This window comes from Aotus nancymaae, unplaced genomic scaffold (genome assembly GCF_030222135.1).
Source record: "Aotus nancymaae isolate 86718 unplaced genomic scaffold, 86718_ANA_hifiasm-v0.15.2.pri h1tg000083l, whole genome shotgun sequence".
Classification (NCBI taxonomy): Eukaryota; Metazoa; Chordata; class Mammalia; order Primates; family Aotidae; genus Aotus; species Aotus nancymaae.
Genome location: NW_026988498.1, coordinates 7290788 through 7305393, shown reverse-complemented (window position 1 = coordinate 7305393; position 14606 = coordinate 7290788). Strand labels below are relative to the sequence as shown.

General features: G+C 43.7%; 1 protein-coding gene across 15 annotated transcripts in view; it reads right to left on the bottom strand.

Annotated features, from left to right (window-relative positions):
• Nucleotides 1–4811: 4811 nt before the first annotated feature.
• CELF2 (CUGBP Elav-like family member 2) overlaps nt 4812–14606 on the bottom strand; it is an 854489-nt gene continuing 844694 nt past the window's right edge. For 12 of the 15 annotated variants that reach the window (XM_021670614.2, XM_064369076.1, XM_064369077.1 and 9 more), the window contains one exon: nt 10058–12496. In XM_021670614.2, the coding sequence (XP_021526289.1) occupies nt 12369–12496 (128 nt within the window). In that variant the 3' untranslated portion in view covers nt 10058–12368. Of the gene's footprint in view, nt 12497–14606 lie in introns of all 15 variants that reach the window. The other 3 variants (XM_012443344.3, XM_012443342.3, XM_021670618.2) reach the window with 2 other exon arrangements.

Here is a 14606-nt window from a genome sequence, read left to right as displayed (position 1 = left end):
CAGGATGACAGAGTTCCAAGAAGGAAAACGCAGTGTGCACTGGACTGAACGGGGTGAACGGGGTGGGTCTTTGCCACGGTGCAGAGCTGCCCCAGAGCTTTTCTAAGGGACTGCATGTGGGCAGCTTCCAGGAGGACTGGGTTAACAGCACTCCTCACACCTTCTTGGCTGCAAAGCTCATTTTTCCCCATAGATTATCTTGGAGGGTGATGTCTGTAGAATATAGTTTGGAAAACATTACTTCAGATCAGTGTTTCCAAATTCATACCACTCTGTAAGTTTATGAATTATTCAGATTTTAACTGGGATGGTTGTAATTGTACAGGTGTGTGACATATATTTATAATCACATTCTCAAATGACAGATTCCCAGTATTTCCTTGTTGGTTTGCTCTGGCCAATCTAAGGGGCTGTGTTGCTACTGGGCAGAAGTTGAGATTTTGAACAGGGATGTGCTGACACTGTAGTAGAGGCCCAATGGGGCACCTCCAGGGGCGATGCAGTCAGTGGGACACTCTACCTTGGCTGAGCTCACTGTTGCTCAGACTCATTATCACCCCACTGGAGCTTAAACAGCTGTCCTGGGGGAGGACGAAAGACAGTGGGAGACAGGGCAAGGCAAGTGGGGAATGGAAAGCGGGCAGAACTGCGCTGTTGGGCATGGATTCCTGGAGCTCCAGATGGGGGTGACTGCAGCATCAGCTCAGCAGGGCATTCTTCTCTTGCCAGAGCCCCTGCCCCTCAGGCCCACAGAGGCCCTGTCCTCCCTTACATCTACCCCACCCAGCTATCCAGCCTCTTTGTGTTCCTTGAGGGGAAGGCACTCAGCATGTGTTTCGGTTCATAGTTTTTAAAGATGTGAAGCTGTTGGTTGGATCCCATTTCGTAGACGGGAAGAATGTGCCGTAGTTGGCAGGTTGGGGAACATGACTGGAGCACTGGGGCCACTTTGGTCAGCTCTGGCCTCAGTAAAGACATCGGTATGTAGAAGCTTTAGGGGGCTCCTTGCCCTGTCTCCCACTGTCTTTTGTCCTCCCCAGGATAGCCATTTAAGCTTCCTCAGGGCGATGCTGAGTCTGAGCAACAGTGAGCTCAGCCAAGGCAGAGAGTCCCATAGAGTTGTCTCTGAGTGCATAATCCGTGCGGGCATCCTGGGATGCAGTGTCTGCTGTGCAGGGAGAGAGGTTTGCCTGGACCATCCACTTGCTTACCTATTTGAAGGGTTTTCCCTGCATTTGGCAGAGAAGCTAATGATGGCCAGACTTTAGAGGCATGGGTATGATGTGTTAACTGTGCACCCACAGCCCTGCCCTAGCACCTTCTGTGAGGTGGCTCTTTAATCTGTGTTTTGAACAGAGGAATGATTAGTGGTGTGTGTCCTCACTCCGTGGTAGCTATTGATGTGTTGGGACACAGAACTAGGATCCAAGCCCACGTCCTGCGTGCCTGCCGCCAAATGGCATCCTTGCAGCAGTGGGGACCTTGTGCCTGTCCATGGCTGTGTGAATGGCTGGGTTGTGTTGTGCAGGGCGGGGGCTGGTGTGGTCCCATCCTGCCCCAGACACTGACTTGCTGGGCCCAACAGGAGCTGCTGTGGGAGATTGGGGAAGGGTGAGGATTTGCTTCTCAGGACTGCCTGAGTCAGGTGCCTGTCTCTACAGTGTTCTGTTCATGTATACTTAGTTCTGTGGCTCTTCTTATCTCTGAGATATTCAACTTCTGTTAAGAGGCAGTGCCTAGATATAAAATGTTCCTGAGAGGTGCAGAAAGAGATGGCAGGGCCTCTGAGGTGGCTTGACCTCACTGCAGGCAAGTCCTCCATTTGGGGCCCCTTAGCTGAGGACCTCTGGGGCCACCAGACAGAGCCCCCATGGGGGACTCACCATAGTGGTTCTCCCTTGTTCCCACCCATGCCCCAGGCCCCCTCGTTGTGGCTCCTGACTTTTGGCAGGACGTCTCCAGTTTCCATCCTCCTGAGTCCATCTGCAGTTGAATGAGGCCCTTTCTCCAGCCCTGGAATGGTCACTGCTGCTTCTGGGAGTCTCCTCGATCATCCAGCATGTTTGAACCCTGACTAGATGGCAGGCACTGTGCAAGGCACAGGGGACCCAGTGATGGATGAGACACAGTCACTTCCTTCAGAGAGTTCACAGTCATGCTAGAAGACAGACACATGTGACATGGAAACAGCATACTGTAAATAGCAAATGTTCTGTGGTATCGCAAAGAATGTGGGAAGCCAGAAGTGGGCAGAGAGAGGAGGGAGGGGAAGAATGACCGCAAAGACCATAACTGTTTGCTGCAGGGCTTAGGTAACGGTGAGTCTCTCTTAAGAGTCACCCTCTGCTAAAGCAATGGCTTTTCATCTTTGTGCTTTCAGTAGCAAAATCACTTTTCCAAACTTCTGCACAGATCACCAATAAATAAAACCAAAGTAGAGGGCATTTGCAAAACTGGGAGCAGGGTGAGGATGGGGGTGAGGGTGGGGGTCGAGTGCTCTCTGCCTGGCTGCATCCGTGCACCTGCAGTTTCAGAAGCCTGACCTCTGTTCTTCGCGAGGTGGTCATATACTGATTCAGGTTGCTGTTGAGGACTGCTCTGCCTTGGAAGGGCCTGGAACCTACAGGCTTGTCATAGGCAAATCTAGAGGTGATCTTGTGACTCCTGCCTTGGGCCCAAACTGGACAGCTAGGCTTTTCTTTTGGGGAAGGGATGCCTAAATAAGATCCAGGTAGGAAGGGGTGGATTAGAGTGAGGAATTGGTTTCCTTTTCCTAGTGTGGGATGAGTTGGTGGCTTCCTGGTGTTGTGCAGTGTGTGAGCCTGTAAGGGGAGGTGCTGCCAGTGGACCATGTCTCTGAAAGGGGTCTGTTTGGGACTTGTCAGTGCAGAGAGCTCTGCTGGAAGAGCTGTGCTTTCTGGTCAGACTTTGTCTACAGTTCCCCAGGGAACCCAGGGAACCCAGGGAGCTCTGTGGGGCTCTCTGCAGGTGGCTAAACGGATACCTGCTGGGAGAAGGTGAGAAGCCAGAGGCCAGCAGAGGTGAGTTCAGCCAGGCTGGCACAGGCAAGTTCTGTAGGCGTGGCTGCTCCAACTCTCCTGCGGCCCTGGAGAGCGCTCACGGCGCCCTGGACCCTGAGCACATCATTTTCCGTGTATTGGCTTAGTTGATCCTCATAACAACCCCATGCATTAGGTATTATTTTTACCCTCCTTGAGCTAATGAGGAAATTCAGGCATAGAGGTTCCCTGGGTAATTAGTGGTAGAACTGGCATTCACACTGAGGCAGTCTGGCTTTCCAGAGAATGCACTTGAGAACTTTCTATACATGTCACAGCAACTTCATAAGAGAGGGATCCTCCAGTGTCTCACAACTGGGGATTCTCACGTGCGGCTTCAGCTCTAAGTGACCAGTTGGAGAACACTGTATGTGTAGTTTAATATTAAACACCCTTCTGATGCAGGCATGTAGAAGCTGGCTCCAGGCTGCTTTGCGGACTGTACAGAGAGGCTACAAGACAGGGAGTATTCCTCAGAAAGCAGCTCCTGCCTAGAGGTGACTTCCAGCTGCCTTGATCTGTCACTCTGTGCTGGTCTCCCAGCATGCAGTCCCTGGTTAGGGAGACATGGGGGACTCTGGAATCAGGACTGTAGACCAACAGGGGAATATGTTGGTCTTATTCCTCCTTCCCTGACTAACTCAGCACGCTCCTACCCATGATGCCCTTGGCCGTGTGCTCTTTACAGAAGGGAGGCTTTCTAGCTGTGTGCCTGACTGCCAAGGGAGTTCTGCGAAGGGGCACCCCACACGCAGGCAGCTCCTCAGCACCCGCACCCAGGTCTCATGGATGACGGGTCTGCCGGCGTTAAGCGCTCGCCAGGCGGCTGCGTGGCCCCAGCAGGTGCCCCCTTCAGGCCCCTGGCTTTGCCTGCCTTTTCCTGCTTCTTGGCTCTTTCTCTGCTTCCTCACTTTCATTAGAAGTTTGTTTCTTTCTTTGTGAGAAAGTTATGAGTAGGTGGTTTGTAGTGGGAGAAGGCAGAGAATGGAAGAATTCTGGATTATTTGTGGGTTTTCATTAACTGCTTTTTCTGTCCCTCATTACCAGGGATGAATAAGATTTGCTTCATAAAGTATCAGGATGCTTGTGCCATTTTGCAAGAAGTTGTTAAGGACTTTTTCTTAGAATCAAACATTAAGCTAGAAAAACAAATCCAACATAAAACCCTGAAGCAAAAAAGGAATCCAACAGAAAATGCCATTCTGTTCCAACTTATGGCCTGTAGGAAAAATTTCAAAAGTATTCCATCAAAGGGCCAAGCAGCAGGCCTCCTGTTTAAGCTCTGCAACTGTTATAGGATGTCTCTCTCTCACATACCGCTTTGAAACATTACCCTTCTCATCCTGAATGATCAAATGCCTTCTCTTGCTGACTCTCATTCTGCGGTTCTGAATAGGGCAGCTATTGTTCTCCAGCAGGGCATGGTTTCAGTGTCACATCATTCTGGTAAAGTATTGACACAAACCAGCATTATTCCTGGATCTGCCTTTCTCTTTGGTCCCCTTTCTTCTGGGCCTAAAGAGATCACATCCAGAAAAGCAGTTGGGTTTTCTAGGTTGGGGCGGATGCTGGGCACTTCCTAGTGGGCTTTTTGGCCTTGAAGGGATTGCTCTGTTCTGCCACCCGTGGTGCATGGGTAGAGACGTGCCGTGGTCACGAGGCAGGGGATGGATTTCCAGAGGTCTCTTGGCTAAAATGCACTACGAAGAACTTTTGTTTCCAAAGTCAATTTATTGAATATTAAGTCATAAAGCCAGTGATATAATTTTAATGAAAAATATCCTGTATCACTCAAGACTTAAAAGAACAAAAATACCTTAGAAACACTGCTTTGAAAAATAATCACATTAACTTTACACACAACAAAGTCCTTTCTTAAGCTTTATTTAAGAAATCGAGTACTATATAGTTCAATATATATAAGACACATCCAGTATTGTGTTCCTGATAGCAAGTGCATAGATTTTGTTAAGATATCATTTTCACTCAATATAAACGTTTCATGGTCACATGAAGATAATATTCCCAGTGATTTGCCCAAGCATGAGAGGAGAAAACAGAACACAGCAAAAATAGTGAACTACAACAGAGATGAAAAACAAAAACAGCAAATTAGCAGAACAGTCGATTCCTGATAAGTGAATAAGCTGATTGTTTGGTCACAATGTTTTATTCACTTATCAGGAATGATTCACAGTACATTTATGTTCACTGTGTGTCCTAGCCTGCTAGCTATGAGGCCGAGCCCCTCGGCTGTGGGCTGGGCAGCTTGTGTGGCTTCCATCAGCAGGGCGGGTGTTGACGGTGCTGCAATACCCCAAGGTGGTCTGTGCGTGGCAAACCGATACACCTTGTTCACACTGCAGCAGGGTCATGCCGACTCAAAACTATGGGTCTGAATTCAGCAGGGACCAACTTGATAGTCATCAGTGCTTAAAGGAACTAGCATTTTCATCCCCTTCTTTGGAGAATTATTTGTTGCTTTAGAAGAGCAACAAAAACTGGCTTTGTCTTTCTCTTCCTTTGCTTAGCATGAGTATTTTGTCTTGTGCCAAAAAGGTGGATCTATGTACTTCTAGATTTAAAAAATAAACACACCTTGGAAATAATTTAGTCACCCCCCATACCTCCCGACATCCCCCTCCCACCTCCCTAATACAAAGAAATCACACCCTTAGCCATCCTTTCCCACTAATGTAGGCAGTGCGTTTTCAGAGGCAGACTGCTGAAGGCTATGAGGAGACTGAAAGCTGAAGTGGCGGCAGGAAATGAGCTCCATCCGTGCAGGCTGGAGCTGGTGGCATCAGCATCACTGAGGCAGCCAGCCCCGGGGAGGGAGCCTCCCTTCCTCCACCTCGCCAGTCCCCTCTATTGTTAAGCAGACTAGAAAATACAATCTCGGGCCAGAGGGGCTGCTGCAACGAGAGGGTAAAGAGCCTGAGCACCTACTGGGAGAGAGAGTTCACTGGCACCCAGAGGAAGGCTGCCAGGTGCTGGGTGGCCTGAGTCAGACAGAGCTTGTGCGTCTGAAAATAGTGGAAGGAGAGATAAGACAGAGGGAGCAAACATTGACGGAATCTTGTAAGAGCACTTTAAGAGCAATCAGATTCCTGAGCATAGGCAGAACAGGGCCTGTGGCTTCAGTCTGTGAGGGCACAGAAGGAACAGTATTTGATAACTGGCCTTGGGGTGACAGTGGGGATGAGACTTACTCTGAGCTCTTATGTTCATCCAGGAGGGAGTGTGTGGATGCGTATGGCGTCATTAGCTTGTATTTGGAAAAGGACAGTAAACTATGAAGACAACTTGAATGTGAGAAACTTGACCTCCCCGTGCCCGCCGCCCCCCAGACTGAGTAGGGCTTCCATTTGAGCCCTTGGAAATACTTCTTTTCCGTTAGTGTTAATAATTAAAGCTGCTTCTGGATTCAATTAGCTTGTAGAAATAATTTAAATGACCTTTCTATACATATCTTTTGATTGATGGCAACAAATAGACTTAAGTTTAACCCTTTTTACATCTTCTATTCACCGGCTAAGTTTGTTTTTCTTGCCTGGAGAACTCACCTCTTTTAGAAAGGTGATTAGTGTCTATGAAGAGTTCGACTGTACTGATGCGGCTTTGGCCTCGTGGGTATAGAGAAAACCCCAGCAGCAGTCTGGAATGTATGTTAAGAACTGCAAGGATAGACTCATGAGGGAGGAGAGAGAAGGTGAAATTAACCTGTGTGGTCAAAAGACCGTAAAACACCTTGGCAAATCCAACCCCGTAGGCAGTTACTGAGGTGAACTGTAGAAAAAAAGTGTGTAAATCTTGGAAGCAGGAGTTCAAGTGGGCGGTTGTACATAAATCAAAGGTGGCTGGGGTGCAGTTTCCCCTTTCCCAAATCAGATATTCACTTAAGTGGAATCGACTGTATCTTTTTACACAACATAGAGAAAAAAACAGATACGTGAAACAGTGAGGTGTGTAGATGTATCACCAACACATAATGACTACCAACAATACAACACGCAGAGAGAGAAACAAGTATTAGGAAAATGGTTTAATATTGGAGACAGAAGCAAAAAACTGCATCACACAATAACATACATTACAAAAATAAGTTTGACTGTTTCAACTACACGGTTATGTTCACAATGAGGACAGAAGAATCAGAAAAAACTTTGATCTAAACAGCAAAAAAGCAAACCCTAAAGTTTTAACTAATACATTTATCCACTTAAAGTGACTGAGTACTTCTAAATCTAATTACCTTATTGTGTAACTGCACAATACAGAATAAAAAGTGAAACTTACCGCTGTTATTTTAAGACAAAATTCTAATGCTAGATATAAGCAAAGGGAAAAAAGAAATCAAGCCAAAGTTTTTAATTCTCAAAAGAAAAGCAACTTTCTTTCTATCAACCCAAAATCAAACTTGAAATCAGTCATTGTCAGGGGCCCACCAGAGTAAGCCACAAAAATTTCCACTTTTTTTTTTAATCTCCAGTATAAAAAGTTCCACTGGTACAAAATGCATAAGTACAATCAGTTGTAGAAATAGGAAAGCCTGCGTATGTGTTTTTTTTTTTTTTGGCTCAAATTCCATCAAACAACAAAATCCAAATGCATCAATAAAACAAACAATACTCAAATGGTCTTACAGTCTCCACTAGGGTGCATTAACTTTGGCTTTTCTCAGACAATATTTAAAAACTAGTTTGTAATTCTAAACAAAATGATTATTAATCTATAAACATCAATTCTCACAGCACAAAAAAACACAAATACATTTTTTGTATGACATTATTCAAAAAGGTAATGAAACTACAAGTTTTTTTTAAAATTTTATTTTTTTAATTAGCACTTAAGATAATAAAAACAAACAGTGAAATGATTCCAGAGTAGCACAAGCCAAAGAACTCTAACCCCTATGGTGAAAGAAAGATGAACTCATTAAGCCTTTGAGGACTGCCATTGTATCACAATTCTCTAATTTAGATTACAAATAACTATTCTCTACATTTGATTAAAAAAGCAGTTTCCCTGTATGTTTTCTTCTGGCACAGGCCCTTTGCACCCTTGCAGCTTTGTCCTTTTGATACTAAAAGATCAAGTGGATAGGACAGTTTGTCTCTGAAGAGGAAAGTTATCTTTTAGAGAAGGGCAAAAAAGGACTTTCCCCCTCATGACCTCTCTTGGTTACCCGTGAAGAAACACTCGACTCGGAGTGCCAGTCCTGAGCCTCCTGTCCCCTGCCCTCAGTGTTTCCTCTGGGGGAGATGCATGCAGGTGGGTTGAGAGGGAAATGGGGAGGGGCATCTTCTTCAGTAAAGAAATCAAAATTGTTTTTCATTGAGGTTTAATTGATAAGGAGTTTCAGAATGAAATAGTCTTAGAAATTCAAGTGGTGGGCTCTTGTGTTTCCATGTATGTGTCGACATACACCGTGTTCTCTGAGAGAGAGACAGATGTGATAACTGTTGTTACTAAGCTGATTGCTGCAGGAAGTACAAAATAGCCCTCAGAGGACAAAGGAAGGCCCCAGCAGTAGTAAACACGTGTGATGATAATACAAATCATGTCATTGTAAGTGCATGTGCTTTAAGAAGGAAACGTTTGTTGTTGTTATTAATTTTTTTTTGCATCAGTAGAGGCTAGTCCTTTCCATCCCAGGGCTATCACATCCACACACACTGATCCTAATAGGGTGCTGAGTGGGGAAGGGGAGCTGAGATCAAGAAGCTTCCAGGGCATGCTAGAGAGGAAGGCTGGAGTTTGTGTTGGGGCAGTACGTGTGACATTAGGATTTGTCAAGACAGCAAGGTACCTGTTCACAGAAAGTCATATGGCACTTTAAAAAGTGGCAGCAGGAATTGGTGCTAGGTATTTGGTCAGTAAATTGTGATAAAAAGAAAGAACTGAGCTTTACTTAGATGGTCAGTCCCCTTTAAAAAGAAAAGCAAGAAGGCTGGGAAAGGGCGATGGGCTTCTGACTAACTAACTAACTCCAGACACCTGGTATATTCAGAGGTATCTACTGGGGTCGGAGACACCCCAGCATAATGGCTGATTAGAAACAGTATTTAGGAGTAGTTAAGAAACAAAAGCAAAACCCCTCGAAAGACTATCCTGCCACAAAGTCGTTTTACTGCACAGTATAGGAAAATATTCTAGACTAGGACACACTGCTAAATGTGATCTCAAAAGCATACAGGATTTTTAGGTGCTGAATCTACCTCCGTTTTCCCTCAGGGTTTTTCCGATTACTGATTAAAACTCCAGAAGGAATTCTAGTAGCACAGTAGGAATTCTTTTCCAAAAAACAATGAGAAATAATCAAAAGTAGTGTAGGATTTTTTTCCCTTTAGATTGGCCTCATGGAATCTTTTCTTTTGGATCTTAACCAAAGAAAAAGCAGTCATTGGAAACAACTTAGAGGATAGATGCAGGGAAAGATATCCAAATTAGAAACACCCTAAAACAAACTCAAATCATGACAGTAGAAAACGTTAACATTCCAGATAGCGCTGGGTAGAAAGGGTTAAAAGTTCAAAACTTTCTCACCTTAGAGGTTTCCATAGATTATGAAGAAAATACATGGTGAGGTTGCCTTCACAGCACTGATGTGCGGAGTGGTTAAAAAAGTGGGACATGGGCACTTATACAATGTCTTACAAAAAACATCAGAGAAATAACAAACAATAACAATTTCAGGCAACAAGACCACAGGATAGCAAGTTAACAAACTTTTTAACCTTTTTTTTTTTTTTTTAAATATTAGGGATTTATACAAAACACATAATAAAATACCCATGTTATCAAATTACTTCTCACAAGAAACACACTGAAGCTCTAGGAAGGAAGTACCTTTGGAATTTGGCACTATATATTTTCACTTTTTTTCTTTAAAAGAAAAAACAGATCACATTTTGCTGAACACAAACACATCTAAATAGTTCACAATTAAAAAAAATGACATCAATGCTTCACAAGCCAACACAAAACTTATTCTGGAATAGGTTTTTTTTTTTTCCCCTCACATGAAATTTGTTTTAAGCAAACAACGTTTTTTTTTTTTTTGAAATTCTTTTTTTGTATTAAGTAAACCAATTCTAAACTTGTCTTATCAACAAAGAACATTAAGACCATAAGACTCATGATGAAACCACAACTTAATTCACAGAAGCACCAACATAACACAGTTTACAGTAACCTTTCTCCTGTACATTGAAACAGTATAAAATATAGGTAATTTCATGTGCATTAAACCATGGATTGTCTAACTGTGAGTTCAGCAAAAGGTGACACAAATAGGTAGCATTTGCCCCAAAACAGGGTAAATATTTTTCTTATACTAATCTACAAAAAGTGGTTCTATATATATATCTTAATGAGAAAGTGAGCCACCTAAAATGGCCTTATCAAAAAACTTTACACTGCCTGAAAAATGTAAAAACTATTACAGACCTCTAGAGACTTAAAATCAGACAGTTTTTTTCTCAAACTGTTTTTGGAAGTAGTCTGTTAGAAACCAACATTCTGTGTCCCTGGACACATATTGCTATTGTTACCAGTGACCGGGAAGAATGCCAATCCCTGTATAATACTTTCAAGTCTGTTTTATGAAAAGAAAAAAAATAATAAGAAAAAAACATTTTTGCCACAGGTTTTTTCTATAATGAATTTGTCTAATAAATTTCAGTCTTGCATGAATGCAGCAATGTTTTTCACATTGACTTCCCAGAATTCATAGCTAGATGAGGTCACATGCAAATTTCAAAGGTCAAACTAGATCAAAGGTCAGTAGGAGAACCAAATATGATGTGAGGTCAGAAAGACATCAGAAACAATGACGGGACGATGAAACTTTTTTTTTTGAGACGCCACAGGGACATGCTAGGCAAACGATGAACTAACGGGCATGAAGATGTCTAGGGAAAAAACAAGGAAGAGTAAAAAGTTACACAGAATCTATGCAGCAGCAACAAAATAACTTTTAAGGGTGCAGGAGAAAATCTAATGCAAATCTTCCGTCATTAGGGAGTCTCCGAGCCATTCACATAATTTGCATTTCTTACACTCTTTATCCACAGCACAATGAAACCCCAAGAGAATCCATCTGGAGAGAGTGAGAGGGGATGGATTCTGGGTGTTGTGGGGTGAGGGACAGGGGAGAGGGTCCAGTTTCAACAAATGTGACATACGGGGAAAGTCAGACGACTGAACTGTAAACTAGATAATGGAAGTTACAAACAAAATCATCAGACAGATACAAACAACGAGAAGATAAAGCATGAACTTTAGGTCTAGGGTTCAACGGTGAAAAAAAGCCCATTCCTAGAACAATTCCTCTAGAGACTACTTCAGAAGGTTCTAGCTAGACAGAGAACTGCTCTTTAGGTACCCAATAAGTTAACAATAGGCAATAAATAACTTCCATTATTTCTGAGGCAGTAAAAATTTTGTATAAAAATAGAAATGCTTTTTTTACAAATAAAATTTACAGGCCTGTGGCTTTCTTTTTTATTTATGTATTTATGTATTTATTTATTATTATTAAATTTATCTTTCAAGAAACATCAAGTATTTTCACTCATTTTTATTTTTTAAACCCTGTAGCTTTAAGAAACAGATCTCTAAATCTTTTTGTACATTAATCCTTTCTAAAAACTAAAATAAAACAATAACAAAGTAGACAACCAGTGTAATAATTTGACCAATAAATGTTTCTTTGAACCCTAAAATAAAATCCTACTTAGTAAAACAAGCCGATGTAGTGGAAAGACGTGTGGTTGGAGTAAGTGCTTCTCCTGGCTTCTCCCTCTCCTAGGCCACCACGTTAACCTCTTAAGTGCCGGGCCCTCCCTCCAGGGGTGGGCGCCGGGCAAGGAGGGGTGAATTCTCCAGGTAGTGCTCTCGGGGCACCAGTGGTTTCAGAGTTAGAATTGCACATTAGCGTTTGTTTGCCTTTTAAATTCTCAAGATGCCATTTATTTGTGTATATGCTTCTCTTTAAAAAAGCAAAAACAAAAAAAAATTTAAGAAAAAAGTAAAAGGAGATTCAAATTGCAAAACAAAGGAGAATACAGTGGCACAACTGGAGGAGGAATTTACTCAATAGAAACAAGGTAGGCCAAGTTTTAATTATGGCAAACTGGGTAGGGGAAGTGGGTGGGACATGGAGGCCTTATTGTAAAAATAACCGTCTCTCTTGGTAAAAGTTGGCAATGTGGTCCTCCTCTGCCTTTCCTGTTGAGACAGGCTGGCTCGTGGGACTTACCCTAAGAAAGCTAAAATGAGAGCAGGGAGCCTCTGGGGTTAGGATCAGTAAGGTTTGCTGTCGTTTTTGGAGCGCTTCAGCTGCACCTTCAAGCGTTTCATGCCGATCTGAAAGCCATTCATAGCCTGGATAGCAGCTTGTGCGGAGACTGGATTGTCGTAGCTAACGAAACCTGGAAAACACCAAGGGTGAGAGAGAGTCAGGCTGGAGAGGAACCGCAGCAGAAAAGGGAGCCAGGGCTCTGGGGAGGGCTCAAGAGGCAGCATGGGGCGCCAGCCCCACAGGTTCGCCAGTGTTCTGCCCAACTGACTGACTGTGTGTCCACCATGAATGGACAATGACGCAAGCCCGTTGCGCAGCTGGACTGAAAGGTAGCGTCTGAAGTGCACACCCCTCCCCAGAACACTGAAGCGCCAGATGCAATTGTTTGCGAGAATTCAGTTCCATTTACTGAAGTTGCTGAAATCATTGTGTTTCAAGTCTCTTAGCATCTTTCCGAGAGAACCCCAAGTATGTACATGCTACTCAGCTACTCATACAAGCAGTGGCGTAACTATTTCAAGGCTGCAGGGGCTCACATGTCCAAACCAGGTGAGGCCAACAGGCAGGCTCGGGAAGGGCTGGAGAAGAGCAGATCCTGTCAAGCCCCTGCCTTGCTCCAGCTCTCCATGGTCTGTCACACAGAGCCCACACCTCTTTGTCTGGAGGACCAAGGAGACTAGGGAAGTGCTGGGCCTTTCTCCTTATCTCACTTTCCATTTCCAAAGCTCCAGTGAATTCAACAGAAAGGAAATTTCTACCTGACATCTCCCAAAGTCTGGGGGCATAAACAGTCAATGGCTTAGAGCTTAATCATCTGATGAGAATTCCCCATCTCTTCCTCTGTAGCAACTACCTCCACCAAAAACAGCAGGGAGGGCATGCTTTTGAAAAAGAACTACTGCTATTCTGCAAAGACCCAGAGACAAGAGGACCTCAGTCTCAGAGTCTGCTCCAGCACTGAGAGGGCAGCAGCAGAGGTGCAGCAAGGCTGTGGAGGGTGGTGACAGGAAGCTATTGTCCTCATTTACTTTTAGGTGTGAACGTCAGCTGTTCAGAAGGTTCTGTCCTAAGCACCTCCATCCATCTGCTATTAAAGATAAAGAGAAAATTCCTTGACAAACTGGAGGAGGAAGAAAAGGACATGACTTTCTGTACATTCTCAACTGATAAAAAGGGGCATGCAGCGTAACTCTGGGCAGCTTTTCAGAGGCAGGCCGTACTGCAAAGTGGCTGTTTAAATTTTTATTCAGTCTCATTCCCAATAAATGGGATCTGAGATTTTTGCTCTGACTTTCCTTTCCCTCGGGGTCTTTATCAAGGAACAGCAAGATAGATAGTTACAGAATGTAAATGGACAAAGGATAACCTGGTTAAGAACTAGGAAGGAAGGAAGGAATGGGGTATTACCTTATGACTGGCAACCCTAAGAAATTCAGCTGGCTCATCAGGCAACCTGGGTGCTACAGTGATTAACAACAGTGGAAACCAGTCCATCATGCTCAAGAATTGTCTGCTGATGCTAATAGCTATGGTTTACATTGGCTAATCTGTTTTCAAGGAAGTAAATATTAAATCATGAAGCAGAATGCCCTTCCAAATAAACCTAGAATATTGTTTATGAAAAACAGAAGAGTCAGCCGCAAAACCTCGTAAACCTTGTGTAGAGAAGCCTCCCTAAAGTAGGCTCATGCTCAAACACACACACACACCCTAGCATGATTTCATTTGCATATCACTCTACTGAACTGTCACAAAGGGGTTTATACAGTTGCCACAGCAGCAGCCTAATAATGGGTTCCAGCTGACAGCTTTGCCACTAGGGTAATGTGACTGTAAGTGGCTGACATGTGCAGTCCGTTAATGGTGCCTTCAGACCTTCCTGGGTGATAGCAGAAATGAGAAAGATCTTATGATAATGGTTTTAGAAGCCAAAACATTCTCTTTGGACTGGTTACCCATTACCAGCCAGAGTTAAGTTTAAGAACCACCCTCCCTTTGCTGCTTTCCTTTATAGCACTCAATTCTGTGTGTTTCCTCCAGCCCCTACCAAACTTGGTTTTATGCTGTTATTACCTCCCACTGACATGAATTATTAAATTGCAGGAGTGATTAAAGCAAATATTCTAGCTCAAACTGGGCCCTGAGCTTGCCAAGTAATATACAGTTTGAACATCTTGGCCTCTAAACTGCTTTGGGGGCCAATAAGGTTTGAAAAATGAAACAAGGAATATATTTAACGA